The following is a 23388-nucleotide window of genomic DNA, read 5'->3' on the forward strand; positions in this document are numbered from 1 at the left end:
GCAATCGTGTGCTGGGGAGGGTCAAGGTCACACTTCTGTTAAAATGCATATAAAAAGGCATATTAATATTTATTTTCACATTTGTTTAAATGCATTTAACTTATAATAAGTATAAACTTATAAAATAATTATAAATGAATAATTTTTATGCCATTCGGTTTACATCCCAAGTGTCATACATTTATGTCATTATTACAGTTTGGTATAAGGAACTTTCAAGGAGTAGGTGTATTGAAGCGAGGTTCTGCTTAGCAGTAGTTAAAAAAATTAGAGGCCTGTTAGAGACATTGGGGAGCCACCAGACAGACAAGTAGTGGTCGGAATGACTGTATAACTTACTGAACATCAAGCCTATCTTTTATTTTAGTTGTCATATTTTACAATAATTTCCATTTTGTATTTATTGGGGTCGTTTCAATTAGGTGCTCACACGTCTACCATTTTACAGCAATTAAGGGATTACCAAATATAGCAAACATAACCCCCAACCCCTCATTGCTGGCATCATGACCCATAATTTAAATAAATATAAAAAAAAATCTACTGGATCATAGTTAGAAAAACTAAATTTTAAAATATAATTTGGAAACCGCAGCAGAAACAGTTAAACATTTCCCATTCAAACACTTAAATGGTTCCAGTGAATCAAGTATGGCACGTTCCAAATTCCAACAGCGCTCTGGTACTCAAAAGGAATAGACATAACATTTGAACATTACTTGTAAAACTAGATGCTGTTATTATATTGTCAAAATTAGCACTCCTACACTGGAAAGTTGCAGCTAATACCATTATAACTTTCCTGTTTAAAGCTGGGTAAACGCCTGTACAATGAGCGGCTGATTGGGTAAAACTCTCTCGATCAGCCGTGCAGTGTATCCCCAGTGTGACCCAGTCAGCTGACTGTCTGCACATCCTGCATGATTATTACACTCAAATCTCCATTCACCCTCATGCAAAATAATCTGTGTATTTAAATGTATGGGATGTCATAATGTGCTAGTAATTGGTCTTACTTGCTCTGTGGATATTCTTGAGGGTAGTATAGTTTATTGAGCATGTGTTTACTTAACAGAGTGCAATTTATCTGCTTTGATCAGCTGACCAATAGATGCCAGCTGTAGTTTGCCATAATCAGACAAACTATTTCTTTAGAATTAGAAGGGTCAGCGGTGGCCCTTGGGTCAGCTGCATGTGGAAAGATATAAAGTGTGGCAAGTATTAAGTGTGATATGCATAACAGTTAATCAAACAGTTGAACAAACTTTGACCAAAATTTGAGACCAAATTATATCAACTAAATTTATTACAGTTTTATGTGTTTAATGAGCATGGTTTGGACTACGAGATGCACTAACATAACTCTTAAAGCTATGTATTGAAATTATAGGGGCTGAGCTGATAAAACTTTCAGAATTAACTGCAATAGTAACAAAGTACGATCTGGATATTGTGCCTATAACGGAGTCATATCCTGGATACTCTCATCAGCTGAAACTTGGTTACCTGGCCGTGAGTATATCCTCCCCGTCTACCCCATCTGTGTCACACCTGTTTGTCTGCCCTACCCTTTTAGAATGTAAGCTCTTCCGAGCAAGGCCCTCTACCCTCTTGTGCTTCTCCCTTCTTTACTTTCATCTACTTTTTACTCCCCACTAGGGCACCTAACACTTGGTTGCTTATGTTCTGCTGCTTATGTGGGTGTTATGGTCGCTAATGTAGCGATGTATATTATCCATGTCCTTGTCCTGTATTGTAGTGTATTGTATTGTACAGAAAGTCTATTGTCACCTGTTTTCATACATTGTAAGGCGCTGCGGAACACTTGTGGCGCCATATAAATAAATGATAATAATAATAACTGGATGAAGGAAGTAAGAAATATCACTATGTGTTACCCAACTGCTCTGCAATGCTTGTAGTTATGCAATGGACATTCTCAGACAGTATTCCCAGATGTTCACAACAGAGAAAATATTTTTTTTTAATTTCTATGATCTTGAACACCACACACACAAGGCTTTTATTTAAAAAATAAAAAAATAATAGAATGCTTTTTCATGTTAGTGTCTCTACACAAAAGACAAGTGTCAATATATTGTGTGTATTTTATATTTTAAGTAAGAAATGTTAAAAAAAAAAAAAAAAAAATTAGAACAAATGGCTACCACACACCTATTACTTGGAAATATACTATTATCTCATGCATGGAATTTTTATATTGTTATTTCTTACAAGTCTGATTTTTGGCAGACAAAACAGGAAGTAGCCATTAGGATTTTCAGTGGTCTGTTAGGTACACCCTGGCATTTTATTTGTACGCAAGCACGTCTGACAAGTTCCTCACTAGGGTTTTTGCTTGCCTCCATTGACCTCAATGAGTTTAAATTAAACTTACAACAAACTCATCTAGTGGAGAAAAAAACAATTCCGAAAACTAACCCAATTAAAACGAACGCAAGTCGAAATGCGTGAGGGTGTGACAATATTTGATACAAGAGGTTCCATTGACAGATCCACTTACAAGCGTTGTTCTAGCACCAAAGTGGTTAGCAAACACATGTAGTATAATGCCAGTGATTATGAGGCCTTAAGCATATAAAAGAAACCACAAATGCCCATGTCACTTTGAAGTGGGGAAGAGAAAGTAATTAATTAATGTGTACTTTTGATTTAAACACAAAATAAGTCAGATATACTGTAGGAATTAATATTACAGGGTTTGGTTTTAAATGTGCAAGTTTCAGGTAAGATAAACGATCAGCTTTTTACCTGCTAATGCATCTTGAGCCTCAAAGAATGTGCTGAGACCTCCTTTCACATAAGCAACATTCCCCTCATTTTTCTTGCTTGCCTGTTTTCTCAGGTTGTTGGCTGCTGTTTTGAGCTGTTCAAAGCTGAAGAAACACAAATTATTTTATTTATTAACAGTTTCTTATATAGCGCAGCATATTCCGTTGCGCTTTGCAATTGTAAGAATTAATAGAACAAAACTGGGTAATAACAGACAGATATATAGGTAGGAAGGCCCTGCTCGCAAGCTTACAATCTATAGGGAAATAGGGATTGCTACACAAGGATAGGTGCTATATATTGCATTTTTGTCCAGCCAGAATGCACAGTTTCTTGGTTTGCTGCATGATCCAGTCACACAGGAATGTCGACCAAATGTCATGAGGATGTGAGAGAAAAACGATGTGTGAGATTGTGTGTGGACTGTAAAAGGGGATGTAATTAGATATGGAAGCTATGAAGGTTATGTGAGAGGTTCTGGAATCTGATAAGCTTGCCTGAAGAGGTGAGTTTTCAGGGAACGCTTGAAGGATTGGAGACTAGAGGAAAGTCTTATTGTGTGAGGTAGTTCATTCCATAGAGTGGGTGCAGCGCGAAGAAAGTCCTGTAACCGTGAATGGGAGCAAGTAATGCATGGGGATGAGAGACGCAGATCTTGTGCTGAGCGGAGAGGTCGGATTGGGAGATATTATGAGATGAGTTAAGAGATGTATGTTGGTGTGGTTTGGTTAATAGCCTTATGTGTAAGTGAAAGTATTTTGTATTGAATACGGCAGAAAACCGGCAACCAATGGAGGGACTGACAGAGCGGGGCAGCAGAAGAAGAACGTTTCGCAAGGAAGATAAGCCTTGCAGCTGCATTCATAATGGATTGTAATGGTGATGGCCTGTTTTTGGGAAGACCAGTAGGGAGGCTATTGCAATAGTCAATGCGGGAAATAATAAGTGCATGGATTAGAGTTTTTGCAGTGTCTTGTGTGAGATATGGTCGAATTTTGAATGTTTTTTAAATGTATGTAACATGATTTTGAGACAGATTGAATGTGGGGAATAAATACAGTTCAGAGTCAAGGATAACACAAAGGCAGCGAGCTTGTGGGGTGAGATGGATGGTCGAGGTATCAACAGTGATAGAGAGATCAGGTTGGTAACTGTTATTGGCTGGTGGAAATATAATTAATTCTTTTAGAAATATTAAGTGCCCATATCCCTTTCTTCCCACCAGCTGCCAACCCCACTATCTCATCCCATGTCCTCTGTCCTTGGCAAGACACGGTTACAGCAGAAGTGGGGGAGACAGACCCTGGGTCCCTATCATGATATATCTATTTCATACTCCATTTGTCACCTCAACGAATATCTCTGGTCATGAAGTTATATTTTTCGCTTTGACAGTATATTATCTAACTTGCCCTTCATTTTAGGTGACAATGTTTGACACATCCTTCTAAAATTGTACATAATGCAGATGATTCCATGTATGGGAGTCATATATGCCACTTACGGTTTAAGAAGCACCTATGTCCGCTCAAATACAGTGTCTATTGAAATTTAAGGAAATGCTATGAATTAATATTCTTTTGATATTCACGTTTGTGACATTCACCTTTTCACAACTGAGAAGGAGGAACCGGTAGGCCTTCATGAAGATAAGCTTCAGAAATAGCCATACGGATCCAGGCTGCCAAAGTTTGCTTTGAAGCAGGCCAACCCTTTTTACGGAAGCCATAGAGGACAAACAAAGCGTCCGACTTCCTAAACGAAGAAGTGCGGTCAACATAAGTCCTTAAGGCCCGCACAACATCCAAAGAGGCCTCACCCACGGAAAGACCCGGTGAGTTAAAGGCCGGAACAACGATTTCCTCGTTAACATGAAACTGGGAAACAACTTTGGGAAGAAACTCGGGCCGAGTGCGGAGTACTGCCCTGTTCCCATGAAAAACCAAGAAAGGGGGTCTACAAGAAAGAGCCCCTAACTCAGAAACACATCTGGCCGAAGCAATAGCCAGAAGGAAAACAGTCTTAGCTGTTAGCCATTTAAGATCCACTGATCCCAGTGGTTCAAACGGCGGTCCTTGGAGAGCCCTCAGGACCACAGCCAAATCCCAAGGCGCCACAGGTGGAACAAAGGGCGGCTGAATGCGGACAACACCTTGCATAAAGGTGCGCACATCCGGGATTGTAGCAATCCTAAGGTGAAACCAGACAGACAGGGCCGAAACCTGTACCTTCAAAGAAGCAAGGCGAAGCCCATGATCTAGTCCCGCTTGCAGGAAGGCGAGAATCCGAGACAGACGAAACTCCCGCGGTGCATAACCTCTCGGTAGACACCACTGGAAGAACGTATGCCACACGCGATGGTATATCCTCGCGGAAAACGGTTTCCGAGCTCGCAACATGGTACGCACCACAGAGCTGGAAAACCCCCGGGACCTCAGCATGGCCGTCTCAACAGCCACGCCGTCAAAGACAGCCGAGTCAGGTCCGGGTGACGACAAGGACCCTGAGATAGGAGGTCCGGTCGTAGCGGCAACCGCAGAGGACTGTCCACGGACAGACCCTGAAGGTCTGAGAACCAGTGCCGTCTGGGCCACGCGGGAGCTATTAACAGGAGCGTCCCTCCTTCCTGTTTGAATTTCCGGATTACCCGTGGAAGAAGGGAGACCGGAGGGAACAGGTATGCGAGCCGGAACGTCCACCGGACGGACAGAGCATCCACCAGAGACGCCCCTTCGTCTCTTGTGCGAGACCCGTACACCGGCAACTTGTTGTTGTGCCGGGACGCCATGAGGTCGATCTCTGGAAGACCCCATCTGTCCACCAGTAGTTGAAAAACGTCCGGGTGCAGGGACCATTCCCCCGGATGAACGTCCTGGCGACTTAGAAAGTCCGCCTCCCAATTGAGCACTCCCAGGATGAAGAACGCTGATATGGCCGGAAGATTGCGCTCCGCCCAAACCAGGCTCCGAGACACCTCTACGAGAGCCGCCCGGCTTCGGGTTCCTCCTTGCCTGTTTATGTAGGCCACGGTGGTAGCGTTGTCCGACTGGACCTGTACCGGGTGACCCTGGAGAAACCGATGTGCCTGCTGGAGAGCATTGAAGACCGCACGGAGTTCCAAGATATTGATCGGAAGCTCCGCTTCTGTCGGCGTCCACCTGCCCTGGAACAGATGTGGACCCGAAACTGCTCCCCAGCCCCGAAGACTGGCGTCCGTTGTCAACAGGACCCAATTTGGAACCCAGAACGGACGTCCCTCGCTGAGGTGGGTCGTCTGTAACCACCAAGCAAGGGACAGGCGAACCTCCGGGGTGAACACAATCGTCTGGGACTTCAGAGACTGAGGCAGCCCGTTCCACTTTGACAGGATCAGGTGCTGCAGAGGTCTGGAGTGAAACTGGGCATATTCCACCATGTCGAACACCGACACCATGGAGCCCAGTAACCTCATCGCCGAGTGTAGAGACACCCGGCGGCTGTGCAGACAACTGCGCACCCTTGACTGTAAAGCAGAGATCTTTTCCTCCATCACTAAGATCTTTTGCTGTCCCGAGTCCAATAAGGCTCCAAGATGCAGAATCCTCCGAGACAGGATTAGAGTGGACTTCTGCCAGTTGATTAGCCAGCCGTGCCGTTGCAGCAGGTCAATGGTCAGGTCCAAGTGGCGTAACAGGAGCTCTGGAGATCCCGCCACCAATAACAGGTCGTCCAAGTACGGCAACATGCAGACTCCCTGCAGCCGCAGAGAAGCCGCCATGACCGCCATCACCTTGGTGAAAACACGTGGTGCTGTCGCCAGGCCAAAAGGTAATGCCCGAAACTGGAAGTGGTCGCTGCAGATTGCAAACCTGAGGAACTGTTGATGGCGCAAAAGAATAGGGACATGCAGGTAAGCGTCCTGTATGTCCAATGACACCATGTAGTCCCCAGGTTCCAGTGCCAGAATGATGGACCGTAGGGTCTCCATCCGAAACTTCGGTACCCGCAAAGACTTGTTGAGTGCTTTGAGGTTGAGAATCGGACGATACGACCCATTGGGTTTCTGTACCAAAAAAAGATTTGAATAGAAACCCTGGCCCCTCTGGGAGAATGGAACAGGCACTATAACTCCAGCCTGGAGCATAGTGTGCAATACCTTCCGCAGCTCCGTAGCCTTGTTCCGGTCTGATGGTAGACCCGTGGTGAAGAATCGAGCCAGGGGTCTGTGCCGGAAGGAGAGGGCGTACCCGTGGGAGACCACCTCCAGAACCCAAGTGTCTGTCGTAGTGACCGACCAACACTGGGCGAACTGCAGCAGGCGGCCTCCCACCCTGGGATCCCCCAAAGGGAGGCCCGGACCGTCAGGCCGCAGGCTTGTCATCTGGCTTGGGGGCCGGACATCTGGTACTCCATGCCTGCTTCCGGGGCTTGACCGATTTCCTAGGGCCAGCCTGACGAGGAAACGACTGTGGTTTGGGCCTGCCCTGGGCCCTAGATGACCGAAAGGACGATGGTCCAGAACCAGGAGGAGCAGCGGCCGACGGGAGACAAGCAGATTTGGCTGCCGCCAGCGTGGCCACAATCTTATCCAGATCCGGACCGAAGAGAACTTCTCCGGTAAACGGCAACGCTTCCAGACCCTTCCTGGAATCTGCGTCCGCCTTCCAGGATCGCAGCCACAAGGTGCGACGAGCAGCTACCACTGCTGAAGAAATTCTAGACACCAGAGTACTAATGTCTAGAGCCGCCTCGTTGATGTAGGTGGCCGAATTGCGGAGATTGCCAATCAACTCCGCCTGTTCGGCCGGACAGTCGGAATCAAAAGAAGCCTCTAATGAATCCGCCCAGCGCTCCATCGCTCTGGCAACCCAGCAAATGGCCATAGCCGGCCATGCTGCCCCCCCTGCAAGGGAATAAGCGGACTTCAGGCAGATTTCCACCTTGCGGTCCGTAGCATCCTTAAGGGAGGACATGGATGGCATCGGCAATGTGGCACTATGGACAAGACGGGTCACGTGAGAATCCACCTGTGGAGGGGATTCCCACTTAGCAAAATAATTATCCGCGAACGGATAAGCCACCGCCAGGCGTCGCTGCGGCTGGTATCTTTTGCCAGGCTGTTTCCACGCCTCCTCTAAATGGTCCACCAACTGACCCGAAAGAGGAAAGACTGTGGCATCGCCCTTCACATCTTTGAAAAAGGCATACTTAGACTTAGCCGCTGGGGGAACTTCGTCCTCAATCACCAAGGCTGTGCTGACCGCCCGAATAAGTCCAGGAATATATACTTTGGACTTAGCATCAGCGTCCTTAGTATGGAGAGGTTCCTGATCGTAAGGATCCAGAATCTCCCCATCATCAGACGTCCCTTCGTCATCCTCATAAGGAGCGGACAGAGACGCCACCGGCCGTTTATGAGGCCGCATCACAGACTCCCCTTGCAATACATCCGACAAGTGCTGTACAGAACTCGTCAGGGAGTTAACCCACGCTGGCTCCTGAGAAACCGGGAGCGGGGAAATAGGGAGACTGTGGGGTACCACCAATTGTCGTGGGAAACCCTGCATGGGTGACGACACCACAGACTGCTGGGACAAACCCATCGGAGTAAACGCGGGCTGCGGAGCTAACTGGCCCACTAAAGCTGTTAGCGCCTGAGCGAAACAAGCCCAGGGCGGCTCCTGTACCGGTGCTGTAACCGTAAGAGGCCGCGCCATGGACAAACACTGCCGGCAAAGGCCCTCCGCGCTACCCTCCCCCTCCGCTAACGGTACTTTACACGTGGTACACTGTAGCCGAAGGGGAAAATCACTTTCAGACATGATGGCACCACGTATGTGACCCCTCTCACCAATTATATATTAAATAGGCGAGAGACCACCCTGCAGCACCGCACCGCAAGGGCTTAGCAGAAAGAACAGGGACAGTAATAAAGCTGACAGTCTTGTGAAGAAAAGTTACAGGCAGCAGCGCTAGCACAGTCACATACAATGCAAAGAAAATCAATTCCTGCACTAACAGCGCTGATCACTCAACTACACAGACACAGGGCCTGGTAGGACACAGCGCTGCATACACAGACCTGACCACAGCGGAGGAGAGGTATGCGGGGGGACCCAGACCACGATGCTTCCAATGCAGGCTTCCAGCAGCGTTCACCATGCTTCTGAAAAGATGGCCGCCGAGGAGCAGAGAGAAGGCTGGCCTGGGGGAGGAGCGCTGACACAGGGCCAGTCAGCACAGTGCAGAGAGGGCTGTGTGCAGCGGGGGAGGCGCCGGCTGTGAGACAGGGAAGGCGCGCTCCCCTGGCATGCATTTAACCCCTGGGACGCCGCAGCGCTACCGCTCTGCTGCGGTCAGCTGTCCCAGGGGGTAGTGGAAGCGCAGGTTGGTCGCCTGGCTCCACGCTGCAGCCAGTCCCCAGGGAGCCCCCTGCCTGGGGACTTCGGACCATGTGATCAGTGGGGACCCACCTCGGGACTCCGCTGCTTACCTCTGTCCCCCTTGAATCCGGCCATGGTCCGGAACATCTGGGGTCACCGCTAGCTGTGACCCCAGATGCCCACCAGCATCCCCGGATCAGTACCGGCGTTCTGGTACCGGCGGGGTGTAGGGAAGACAGCATGGACGTCAGGACTGACTGTCCATGCTGTTCATCCAGATGTGCAGCCACAGCTGCATGAAGAAAAAGCTTCAGGGGCTCTTCTAGCCCCCACTCCAACAGGTGCACCCGACTCCGGCCGGGCACCAAACTAAACTAACTGAGGTGCTTTGGCTCGGGGGCGGGGTATAGGAGGGGGACCTAGTGCATCCTGGGAGGCTGAAAGCTTAACTCTTTGGTGCCCTGCGACTGACGTCACACCTATACCCAAAGGTATCCTGTGGATACCCTATGGACCCTGAAGTAGAAATAGATTTCATTTACTATTTAAATCTAACAGAGAAAATACCCTCGCTCTTGTTAACTAGCATAACTGCAGGGGCCCCAGGCAGGGGAACCCCTATAGTTATTGTATGCTATCAATAATGATCGGCTGCACAATCATTAACAAAATGGATACCTCTAAATGAATGCAGCAGGCAACACAGGGATTGCCCATCAGGTTGTATGACCATTGAGCCTCATGCATACTGTACAGCGAATTACATCACACATGGCAATGTAGCTAATTTCATAGCCTATCTTCACTCTACAGAAGAATTAATTGTGCCCATAAAGATATTCACATAACGAAAAAACAAAAATTTAATTGGATGAAAGCATCTCTTCTAAAGGCACATGACCATATTTAAATAATTAGAGTTATGGTAGACTTACCTAGTTAACTCCTTTTCTTCGAGGTCCATAGGGTCCACAGAGACACCATGGGGGAAATTATGGTTGGAAGACCAGGCATCAAACAGTTAAAGCTTCTGTTACCTGTTGTGCTAATTATCGACCAAATCTCATTGATTAACACTGACCTTAAATTGTTCGCTAAAATACTGGCCAAGTGTCTTAATTTGTACCTCCAGCAGCTTATTGATATAGATCAGGTTGGCTTTGTGCCTACCAGACAAGCTCTGGACAACACTCGGCGTACAGTTAATCTGATCACATAAATTAATAGATTTAAAACACCTGCAGTATTGTAATCAATGGACGCAGAGAGAGAAAGCCTTTGATAGGTTGTCCTAGCCTTTTATGTTTCAGGTGTTACCTGGCGTATCATTTTTGTGGTGGTTTCCTGCAGGCAGTCCAAGCATTGTATATTAATCCGACTGCAATAGTATCCACTAAAGGGCTCTCATCCCCGACATTGAAAATAAATAATGGAACCAGACAATGCTGCCCCCTCTCTCCCTTACTTTACGCCATAAGCATCAAAACCCTGGTGGCCAAGATACGGGAAAACCCTGATATCAAAAGGTATCTCTATTTCAAATAAGGAATATAAATTATCACTATTTGCGGACGACGTATTGCTGACCCTTTCCTCTCCGCTGACCTCACTTCCCAATTTGGAGGCTGGATATAAAATAAAGGAGGCATTGGCACTTCACCTTTTCCTTCCGCTTCTAACTTATTGGAACTTAATTTTGGTTACCTGTGGCGGCCGAAGTCTCTTACTTATCTTGGTATCCAGATCGCAAAACTGTATGACCAGTTGTATGCAGCTAACTATATCCCTCTTTTGCAATCTATTAAAGCGGATTTGGCCAGATGGGCTCCCCTCTGTGTTTCCTGGACTGGACGTATCAATTCTATCAAAATTAATATTTTGCCCAGACTGCTTTATTTGTTTCAAACGATCCCAATCGCTATACCGACTAAATTTCGACGCACCATTCAGTCGCTATGTGGTACTTTCATATGGCAGGGTAAAAGACCTTGTACTTGCAGAAACTGTCTAGCTAAATCCTCTATTAACAGTGGTTTAGGCCTCCCTATCTTTGAACGTTATTATTTTACTGCACAGCTTAGCCACATTATGTCTTGGCATCTAAACCCTGGACATAAAAAATGGGTGGATGTTGAAAGCGATTTAATTGGGTACCAGAGGGTGTTTTCTCCCATGGCTCCCTCCACATCTGAGACCAGCCTCAGTGCATACGGTTCCATGTGTTAAGGCCACTGAGTATTTGGGACAGAGTGAATAAACGCTTAGACTTATCGTCGTACCCATCCCCTTGACACCCCTTTGGAGATGCCCTCAGTTCCCGTTTGTGTGGGTCCTTACTCGCGCCCCTGGGTAGCAGTGGGTATAACTAGGGGATTTTGCCCCTCACACTTTTGAGGAACTGCGCAAAAAATATGGCTTGCAACCGAAATACTATTTTGCATATTTACAGATAACTAGTTTTAGCAATTTCCTCAGTAAGTCACAATCCCTCAGGGAACTCAGCTCCTTTGAGCATCTCTGTATTTACAACCCTGGTCGTAAAGGTGCTATTTCCATTCTGTATTCTGTATTAACTGGGTCCCCCCGTGAATTCAAGGAACCATTTGAATTAGCATGGGAGACTGACCTGGGTAGGAATCTAGATGATGAGGAGTGGTCAGATATTCGTCAGTTGGACTCTAAGACATCCATTAACACCAACCTTAAAGGAACTGCTTACAAACTTTATACCAGATGGTATATGGTTCCTGAAAAACTTCATTCCATCTACCCATTGACATCAGATCTTTGTTGGTGTTAGTGTGGACATAAAGGGCACGATTCTTTTCAACGCGATGTAAATAGCGCCGGGAGATAGCTCCCGGAGCTATTCAATTCATCGAGATGTTAGGTCGGGGAAGGCTCGTTCTCGCGCCTTAAACAGGGTTTTTAGGCGCGATAACGGGCATTCCCCGACCTAACTTCCCGGCGCGAGGCTGTTTTCCAGGCGCGAAGGGCAGAAAACAGTCTCGCGCCGGGACTTTTGTCGGATTTCTTCTCTCATCCCCGGAGGAATGAGAGAAGAAATCATTAGTCTGACTTGGCAGCGCAGTGTATTGAATAGCTCCGGGAGCTCACTCCCGGAGCCATTTACATCGCGTTGAATAGAATCGTGCCCAAAGGCTCCTACTTCCACATATGGTGGGACTGTCCACTGATTTCAACGTACTGGGATGAAGTTTTATCACTTCTAGGCAATATCTTCAACTCTGCACCTATTAAAGATCCATTACATGTCTTGCTATGTAAACCATTTCCTGACACTTCTAAATCCTACAACAGACTATGTGGTCATGTATTTAACGTTGCTAAAATTTTGATTGCCTTTAGCTGGAAAAATTTTTTATCCACCCCCCATTCATGCATTACTCAATAGAATCGGGTACACTGCTTCCACGTAATCAATCACTGCCCTCCTCCATGACAAAATACCAAAATTTCATGAAGTATGGAACCCCTGGTATTCTTACTTTAATAGGACCCTTCCAGGTCTAGTTTGACCTTCATTTTGAACTTTATTAATTTATTTTCAATATTGTTATTTTTTTTCCCCCCTTTCTTGTTCAACTCTGCTGCTTGGTGCCTGACGGGGGGCGTCATATCAGTTTTCTCTTATTTTATATTCTGAATTGTATTTTCTAGATGCTATTGGGTTTTTTTTATGTTAAATTTATTTCGACACCAAAACCAAACAATATAAGGTAGTTTGATTTTTTAATTGCTTTGTTTTTTTATGGCTGTAGATCATTTTTTTTCTTTTTGTATTTACTTGTTGTTATCTACCTTTAATAAATAAAGAGATTTAAAAAAAAAAACTACAACAAAGCTTCTGCTCCCAGAATGCCCAGAGTCCTTCCCCATATAGTCAGGTGTATAAATATTGGGACATTGACAGAATTTTCATATTTGGGCCTCTATTCACCACCGCAATGGCTTTGAAATGAAAAAAACAAGATGTGCTTTAACTGCAGAATTTCAGACTTAATTTGAGGATAATTACATCCAAATCAGGTGAACGGTGTAGGAATTACAACGGTTTCTATATGTGCCTCCCACTTTTTAAGGGGCCAAAAGTAATGGGACTATCAACTCAAAAGCTATTTCATGGACAGGTGTGGGCTATTCCCTCGTTATTTCATTATCAATTAAGCAAGAAAAAGGTCTGGAGTTGATTCTAGGTGTGACATTTGCATTTGGAATCAGTTGCTGTCAACTCTCAATATGAGATCCAAAGAGCTGTCACTATCAGTGAAGCAAGCCATCATTAGGCTGAAAATAAAAACAAACCCATCAGAGAGATAGTTGATTTGGCCACACGTAATTTTTTTGCTGTTTGGTACATTCTTAAAAAGAAGGAATGCACCGGAGAGCTCAGCAACACCAAAAGACCCGGAAGACCACGGAAAACAACTGTGGTGGATGACAGAAGAATTATTTCCCTGGTGAAGAAAAACCCCTTCACAACAGTTGGCCAAATCAAGAACACTCTCCAGGAGGTAGGTGTATGTGTGTCAAAGTCAACAATCAAGAGAAGATGTCACAAGAGTGAATATAGAGGGTTCACCACAAGATGTAAACCATTGGTGAGCCTCAAAAACAGGAAGACCAGATTAGAGTTTGCCAAACAACATCTAAAAAAGCCATTACAGTTCTGGAACAACATCCTATGGACAGATGAGACAAAGATCAACTTGTACCAGAGTGATGGGAAGAGTATGGAGAAGGAAAGGAACTGCTCATGATCCAAAACATACCACCTCATCAGTGAAGCATGGTGGTGGTAGTGTTATGGCGTGGGCATGTATGGCTGCCAATGGAACTGGTTCCCTTGTTTTTATTGATGATGTGACTGCTGACAAAAGCAGCAGAATGAATTCTGAACTGTTTCCAGCAATATTATATGCTCATATTAAGTCAAATGCTTCAGGACTCATTGAATGGCGCTTCACAGTGCAGATGGACAATGACCCGAAGCATACTGCAAAAGCAACCAAAGAGTTTTTTAAGGCTAAAAAGTGGAATGTTATGCAATGGCCAAGTCAATCCCCTGACCTGAATCCGATTGAGCATGCATTTCACTTGATGAAGACAAAACTGAAGGGAAAATGCCCCAAGAACAAGCAAGAACTGAAGACATTTGCAGTAGAGGCCTGGCAGAGCATCACCAGGGATGAAACCCAGCGTCTGGTGTTGTCTATGCGTTCCAGACTTCAGGCTGTAATTGCCTGCAAAGGATTTGCAACAAAGTATTAAAAAGTGAAAGTTAGATTTAGGATTGTTTAGTTTGTCCCATTACTTTTGGCCCCTTAAAAAGTGGGAGGCACATATAGAAACCGTTGTAATTCCTACAACGTTCACCTGATTTGGATGTAATTACCTTCAAATTAAATCTGAAAGTCTGCAGTTAAAGCACATCTTGTTTTTTTCATTTCAAAGCCATTGTGGTGGTGAATAGAGGCCAAAATATGAAAATTCTGTCAAGGGCTGTATTCAGAGGCGGCCGTACGGTCTACAACGACACGGCCGCCTCGATGTTGGTCTAGTGCGCATGCGTGAGACCCACTACGACTGACAGCGCTTGTCGTAGCGGGTCTCTTTCCAAAGGGGGCGAGCTGTCGACGTTGATTGACAGCTCGCCCCGTTTGGAAGGCGGGCCGGGGGGGTGGCAGCCTAATGACCGAAACAGAGGCGGGCGGTCAGGATGCAAGCGGCCGCCCAGTTTCTGAGCGACCGCTTGTATCCTCCGACCGCCTCTGAATGAGGCCCAATGTCCCAATATTTATGCACCTGACTGTATATAGCCCGCCCCTAGCCATAGGACTTCAGTTTAGTTAACAAGCTTCAAGGCAGGAGAATGAAGAACAATCGTACATCAGAGACATTCTTACATAAGATGAGGGAATCTATGACCGAAAGAATAAAATCCAACGAAGCCAGGTGCATCAGGCTGTGTACCCTGTGGACCTCGAAGAAAAGGAGTTATCTAGGTAATTCTACCATAAAACGTTAATTATTTAATTTTTTCGGGGTCCATAGGGATCCACAGGGTTACCATGGGTATGTCCTAAAGCAGTTCCCCTAGGGTGGGAGACGCTCCTGAGCAGAAAGGAGAACTCGTCGCCCAAATGAAGCATCCTGAGAGGCAAAAGTATCGAAGGCATAAAACCTAAAAAAAAAAAAAGTGTGGACAGAAGACAACGTGGCTGCCTTACACAACTGTTCAGCAGAGGCACCACGACTACATGCCCACGATGGCGCTACAGACAGAGTAGAATGTGCTGTCACCATGCTTGGGACAGGGAGATCAGCCTGTGTGTACACATCAGATATAGTCAAGCCTAGCCATCTCACCAGAGTCTGCTTATTAGCTGGCCATCCTCGTTTGTGAAAACCATATAATACAAAAAGAGCATTTAATTTTCTAACAGAGTTTGTACACTCCACAGATACGGAGAGCACAAACTACATCCAGGGAGGCTTCACCTACAGAAAGGTCTGGAACAATAATTTCTTCATCCACATGAAAACGGGACACTACCTTAGGAAGGTAACCCTCCCTTGTATGAAGAACAGCTTTATCCTGGTGAAAAATCAAAAATGGGGAGCGACAAGAGAGCACTGCCAAATCAGAGACTCTGCTAGCAGAAGAAATAGCAAGAAGAAAAAGTGTCTTTGCTGTTAACCACTTCAAATCCACAGAGTCCAAAGATTCTAATGGGGAAGTTTGGAGTCCCTTAAGAATCAAAGGCAAATCCCATCTACCCGTGGAACAAAAGGAGGCTGAATTCGCAAAACTCGTTGGAAAAAAATTCTAACATCTGGTAATGAAGCAATCTTCTTCTGAAACCAGATGGACAGTGCAGAAACCTGCACTCTCAAAGTGGCCTGGCATAGACCTTTGTCTAATCCTGCCTGAAGAAAAGCCAGTCCTGAAAATCTTAGGATCATACTTCCTATAGGAACACCATTGACCAAAAGAATACCAAACTCTGTAATAGATGCGGGTAGAGACTTCCGTGTCCTAATCATCATTTGAATTACAGAACTGGAAAAAACGTTCGCTCTTAGGATGGAAGATTTAAGAGCCACGCCGTCAAAGCCAGATGGGGTAAGTCTGGATGTCGGCAGGGACCCTGCATTAGATCCTGCCATAGAGGAAGAGGGTATGGTCTGTCTATGGAAAGATTCTGGATGTAGGTGAACCTGTGACGTCTGGACCAAGCCGGAGCCACCAGTATTACCATTACTTCCTGCTTGAATTTTCTGAGAACTGTTGGGAGTAGAGAAATAGGAGGAAAGAGATATGCCAACTTGAAATCCCATCTTACTGCCAGTGCATCCACGAAGGCTGCTGATTGGTCTCTGGACCTCAACCCGTACCTGGGGACCTTGAGGTTGTGGCATAATGCCATGAGATCTCTCTCTGGTAGACCCCATTTGTTTACCAGGAGCTGAAACACTCCCGGATGGAGAGACCACTCTCCAGCGTGTATGTCCTGGCGACTTAGGAAGTCTGCTTCCCAATTGAGTACTCCCGGTATGAATATTGCAGAGATGGCCAGAAGATGACGTTCTGCCCAAATCAGAACCTTTGTCACTTCCTTCATGGCTGCATAACTTCTTGTGCCTCCCTGATGATTAAGGTAGGCCACTGTAGTCGCATTGTCAGACTGGATATGGACTGGCCTGCCCTGGAGCAGTCATGTGCCATAACGAGAGCTCTGTATACTGCTCACAGTTCCAGAATATTTATTGGCAGATGACTTTCTTGATTTGTCCATCTTCCCTGAAAGGTGTGATGACCTGTCAGTGCCCCCCATCCTGTAAGGATGGTGTCCATGGTGAGAAGCACCCAAATCAAAATCCAGAATGGGCGCCCTTTGTTTAGATGATCCTTTCTCAGCCACCACAGGAGAGAGTGATGAAACTCTGGAGTGAGAAGGATCCTCTGAGACCTTATAAGATGATGCTGTCTGTTCCACCTGGAGAGAATCAATCTTTGTAGAAGCCTAGAATGGAACTGATCATACCCCACCATGTCGAAGGTGGATACCATTGCTCCCAGGAAGTGCATTGCTAATAGAATGGATACCCTTTGCTTGCGTAGCAGCTTGCGTGTTCGCAATGATAGATCCGCAATCTTGTCCTCTGGCAGAAACATGCTTTGTTCCCGAGAATTCAGAAATGCTCCCAGATGTACCATCTGCTGTGTTAGAGAAGGGGACGATTTCTTTCAATTGATTATCCAGCCGTGCCTTTGTAGGCAGGCTATGGTCATTTGAAAATGGTTTTGTAACATAACCGGAGTCCGTGCAAATATCAGAAGGTCGTCCAGAAATGGTAGAGTTCTGACTCCTTGACGCCTGAGATAGGCCGTCATGACTGCCATTATTTTGGTAAATACCCGGGGAACTGTAGATAGGCCAAAAGGTTAGTGCTGGAAAGTGGTAATGTTGCTGAAGGACAGAGAAACCATGTAATCCCCCAGCTCCATTGCCAAAATAATTGACCGGAGAGTTTCCATACGAAACTTGGGTACATGAATAAACCTGTTGAGGGTTTTTAGATTTAGTATAGGGCGATATGCCCCATTCGGTTTCTAAAAAAGAAACAGATTGGAATAATAACCCCTTCCCTGTTGACACACAGGAACCGGGATTATTACCCCCGCCTGCAGCAGAGAGTGAATGGCTTCCTGAAGGGCCAAGGCCTTGACCGCATCTGATGGAAGATTTGTGCAAAAAAACGGGATGTCTCCTGAAAGTGAGGGCATGCTCCTGAGAGACCACTTCTCGGATCCAGGCATCTGTAGTTGTCGGATGCCAATAATCCGCAAACTGAAGAAGTCGGCCTCCCACCCTGTCATCCCCAGGAGGAGGCCCGCTCCATCAGGCTGAGGGCTTGTTGTCCGGCTTAGAAACTGGACCTCTTTCTGGGCCAGAACGTTTAGTTTGTCGCTTAGACTTGCGGAAACTAGTTGGCCTAGAGGAAGACTGTTCCGTTGCTCGACCCTGAGGATGGAAAGACTGAAAAGAACCCTGCCTAGATCTAGTCTTTGACGTAGATGGCAGACCTGCAGATTTTGAAGCCGCCAGAGTAGTAATTAGATTATCCAACTCTACTCCAAAAAGTACCTTTCCATAGAAAGGTAAGACTTCCAGCTCCCTCTTTGATCCTGTATCATCTTTACAAGATCTTATCCAAAGGGCCCTGCGTGCCACTATTGATGCTGCTGATGCCCTAGGAGCATCCACTGCAGCCCCTCCCAGATAGGAAGCTGCTTCCCATATGTGGGAGATATTCATCATCTGTTCTCTGGTAGCATTTGATAGTGAAGTCTCCAATGCCCTTATCCATTCTTCAACAGCTTTGGCTACCCAGGCTCCAGCCATAGCTGGACAAGTAGCCCCTCCAGATGATGAAAATATTGCCTTAAGATAGGCTTCAATCTTTTTATCTGTGGAATCCTTCAGCAAAGATGCTGATGGAATAGGCAATGTAGCATTTCTGATTAAATGTGTCACATGAGCATCCACAGTAGGACGTACTTCCCATTTAGTACATACAGAAGGTGAGAATGAATACAATTATGCTATTATTTTATTCACATAAAACCATTTATCAGGGTTACCCCATGCCTCCTCGATAAGCTCTGTAAGCTGTTCAGATACAGGGAATTCTGTTTTGACCACCTAGAAGAAAAGAGAGGGGGGTTTAACCCCCTATTGTTCCTCAGCACACTGAATTATACTAGCAACAATATATGAACACTATATGGTAATAGAATTTCAGAGATATTAGTTGCATGCATTTGCAAATACATGGGATGCTGCTAGGCCTAGTCAAGGCTTCTCTGTCACTAGCAGTCCCTACACTAAACGGTTCACGTACAGGCGCAGAGCAGCCCAAAACTACGTACAGCCCAGGACCCCCCAAGGGCATCACACGAAAATTGGAAAAAGAGTGACAGTGCAGTGTAAAGTATAGTAGTGTGCAAGTAATTACTAAATGTTAAGGGGTTAAAATATATGTGAAAAATTACATGAATAATAAACAAACATAAAAAGGTGATGTGAAAAGTAACTATGTGTATTAAGTGGTGATTCCCTCAGGAGGCCCAGCCAGAGCAGCCGCGGCGGCCCTACGCCCAAACGCTCACCCCAAATGTAATGTATGCCAATTAAAGCCTCATAATAAAGGCACATATATATTTTTGGCAAATGTAAGGCCTCATGATAAAGGCACATACATAAATGCATCCGAATTGAAAGCCAGCTTACCTGGGAGTCACCCCTGGGAACTCCAACTAGCACTACTAGAACAAGCATGCCCTGCTAATGCTGGCTCATTCATGCATCTCATAACCACAAACAAAAAATGGCAGCTGCTCAATCAATCAGGTAGTACTTTTTTCAGGTGCATGAAAGGGAGGGGTCATACCAAGTAGAAAAGAGAGGGGGGTTTAACCCCCTATTGTTCCTCAGCACACTGAATTATACTAGCAACAATATATGAACACCTGAAAAAAGTACTACCTGATTGATTGAGCAGCTGCCATTTTTTGTTTGTGGTTATGAGATGCATGAATGAGCCAGCATTAGCAGGGCATGCTGGTTCTAGTAGTGCTAGTTGGAGTTCCCAGGGGTGACTCCCAGGTAAGCTGGCTCTCAATTCGGATGCATTTATGTATGTGCCTTTATCATGAGGCCTTACATTTGCCAAAAATATATATGTGCCTTTATTATGAGGCTTTAATTGGCATACATTACATTTGGGGTGAGCGTTTGGGCGTAGGGCCGCCGAGGCTGCTCTGGCTGGGCCTCCTGAGGGCATCACCACTTAATACACATAGTTACTTTTCACATCACCTTTTTATGTTTGTTTATTATTCATGTAATTTTTCACATATATTTTAACCCCTTAACATTTAGTAATTACTTGCACACTACTATACTTTACACTGCACTGTCACTCTTTTTCCAATTTTCGTGTGATGCCCTTGGGGGGTCCTGGGCTGTACGTAGTTTTGGGGTGCTCTGCGCCTGTACGTGAACCGTTTAGTGTAGGGACTGCTAGTGACAGAGAAGCCTTGACGAGGCCTAGCAGCATCCCATGTATTTGCAAATGCATGCAACTAATATCTCTGAAATTCTATTACCATATAGTGTTCATATATTGTTGCTAGTATAATTCAGTGTGCTGAGGAACAATAGGGGGTTAAACCCCCCTCTCTTTTCTACTTGGTATGACCCCTCCCTTTCATGCACCTGAAAAAAGTACTACCTGATTGATTGAGCAGCTGCCATTTTTTGTTTGTGTTTTGACCACCTTCCTGTGGTGATTAAACATTGGAGCCTTCTTACTATGAGCTGGTTAATTATCCTGAATATCTAGGACTGATTTAACAACCCTCACCAAAGAAGGAAAATCCACTGTGGACTGATAATCCTCGTCTCCAGAGCTAGATCCTGGAAAGGAACCCTGTGCATCATCAGATTCCCCTGATGATGCGTCTGAATCCATATGTTGGGCAGACTGATAAAAAGATAACTTGCGCTTAGGCGCTTTGGTCACTATCGGTCTGTTATCAACATCAGATGGTGCCATAGTATACTGTGGACACCCCATCCAAGGAGGCATCATAGGAGCAGCCATATGATCCACAACCTTCATCATAACCTGGGACAAAGAGGAAACCCAAGATGGTTCTTGTCCAGAGACAGGTAAACTGGATTGGAGAGGTGACTCTTTATAACAGACAACACACAAACCATCCTTCACATCCTGAGAGGACACATAAGCCGTACATTACTTGGAACCAGCACAGACTGCTCCCACTCCTGCTTCCCTTTATCTTTTGACATGACCAATAAAGACAATAATTTCAATGTTATCTGACAGCCTTCACAAAATCTTAATTGAATGTGAAGTACTCAGAAAGAAGCCTCCACCCAAAAAGGATGGAGAGAAAACAGTGATATTTATAACTGACAGATTTAGAAATAAAAAAGACAATTAGTAGCTAGTAAACAGTCACATACAATGCATATGTAATAGAATTACAATGGTCTCTAAATCAACTACAGCAATGCAAAGGAATGGTAGGACAGAGTACCATATAGGTAGAGGTATACAGGGAGACTGACCCAGACACTCCTGAGACCACAGCCTCAGGGCACACTGAGCGTGGACCGTGAGCATCTCATATACACGTGGAGGGTAGGCGGAGCAACCCAGAAGCGCAAAACTCTTCGCATGGACTGCGTCGGGGGAGGAGCTGCCCGGGGGAGCGCCTACCTACCCTAGGCTGCGTTAACCAGCCGGGTACGCTGGCCCCGTGGCAGCAGAAGAGTCAGACGATAAGGCCCCGGCTGGTGTAGTGAGGACGCAGACAATCCCGGGACCTGACAACAGCGCCCTCTGGTGTGTCTCTGACACCAAAAGCAAGGACTGCCACGCGAGATTACCTGACATCTCTAAACATTCAGTGCAGTCCAGGTCGCAGTGTTGCTGCTAGCTAAGCTCTGCCGCGACCCGCCAAAATCACCAGCACAATTACGGATGTTGCAGTTCCGCGGAGGAAGATGGAGTCGTATTATATGCGTCTTAATACAGACGCCGAGTACTGCTGACTCAAACATAATAAAATAAAACATAAAATAAAAGCTTAGGACTGCTAGAGCAGTCCCCTGTTACAAAGGTGCGTCTTGATCCTGCCACACCAAACGAACAACTGAAGTCCTATGGCCAGGGACGGGGTATATATGGGGGAAGGACCCTGGGCATTCTGGGAGCAGAAGCGTTAACCGTTTGGTGCCTGGTCTTCCAACTATAATATCCCACATGGTATCCCTGTGGACCCCGAAATAGAAATACATGTACATTTCTGTTCCAATATAGTAACTTGTATTTGTACAAACAAGTTTTATGCAAGCAAACTGTTTTGTTTGGAAATTATTTAAATTGAGTAAAGCATAGGGAACACTTATTCCTAAGTAAATGAATATCCAGAAGGTCGTCAGTCAGAATGTCGATACCACATTGTCTACATTATCACTCACTTTCCAAAAAGAATACGTATACCAATAACCCGTTCTCTGAGGGGCTTAATAATCCATGTGCTTTATCAAGTGCTTACCATGAGATGAATATAAACTTTACTTAATGTGCAATAGTGTACTTCAGGCCTTAGAGGACCTTGCCAAGGCTAGTATACCTACTGACAATATGTAACCAATCTCTAGACAAGTTGAGTAATCATTTCCATAGACTGCCGCATATTCATGGGTCAGGAAAGTAGAATTTAGAGTTTGAAGCAAGACATTTCCTTTAAGGAAAAAACATACTTCAAGCAAATCAAAACAGAAGTGCCCAGAATACCTTCAGCTTCACTCTCTCATAGGTTAAATACAGGGCACGGGAGTGAGAAGGTGCTGTAAAAGCAGATGTTAGGCTGTTACAAATATAGGGAATGTTTTATTTATAACAATTCCTATTTGTGTCTTGGGATATTTTAGAACCCTTTTGCAATTTCTTTTCTGTAATGGTAAAATGATGAAAAGTGTTGATAGAAATATAAATATCATATTTGTAGTTAGAATTTCTACAAGTCTGGGTAATCAACATTAAAACTATGGTACTTTAAACAATGTGTACCCTGTAAGCGAAACACTGAACCATGTACAATAAATACTAATTCACTAAATGCAATAGTATTTATTTGGGAATATTAGTTGTCCTATTCTATTTTACCAAAATGATGAACAAAATCCAATCATTAGTTATTTTTGTTCAGGCAACTTGAGCCTCATACCATATGTATAATACCTGAACAATTAGAAATATGTATAGTCTAACTGGTGATCTTCTGCAATGTTGCTCTAAAACTAAATCGCCTTTTTGCTATGCTCAAATTTACACTATTAGAAAAATTTTTAGTGGAAAGTGAGATGTGTTCACTGTAATGGGTGAAGTTCCTTCCATTGCGTCAGAGAACTGTAAACACAGAGATGTACACAACTGCTGTTCAAAAATATGCTAATGCCTACAGGAGGCATCTGAAGGAAAAAGATGCCTCCTGCTCTCAGATTTGTTGCCTGCAGCGTTGGCCATCTGAGATAGTCTAAGCTTACTCAAAATTGCCACCTTCCACCCACTTGCGAGGCCAGACGCTGGCCTCGGCACGCCCAGAAAA

General features: G+C 45.2%; 1 protein-coding gene across 1 annotated transcript in view; it reads right to left on the minus strand.

Moving 5' to 3' along the window:
* The window catches only part of EXOC2 (exocyst complex component 2), a 222857-nt gene that overhangs the window by 155883 nt on the left and 43586 nt on the right, over positions 1 to 23388 (minus strand). The window contains exon 5 of the mRNA XM_088471721.1: positions 2773 to 2897. Coding sequence (XP_088327847.1) covers positions 2773 to 2897 — 125 coding nt within the window. The remainder of the gene's footprint in view (positions 1 to 2772; positions 2898 to 23388) is intronic.

The sequence above is a fragment of the Taudactylus pleione genome, unplaced genomic scaffold, assembly GCF_031769625.1.
Source record: "Taudactylus pleione unplaced genomic scaffold, aTauple2 ptg000116l, whole genome shotgun sequence".
Lineage (NCBI taxonomy): Eukaryota > Metazoa > Chordata > Amphibia > Anura > Myobatrachidae > Taudactylus > Taudactylus pleione.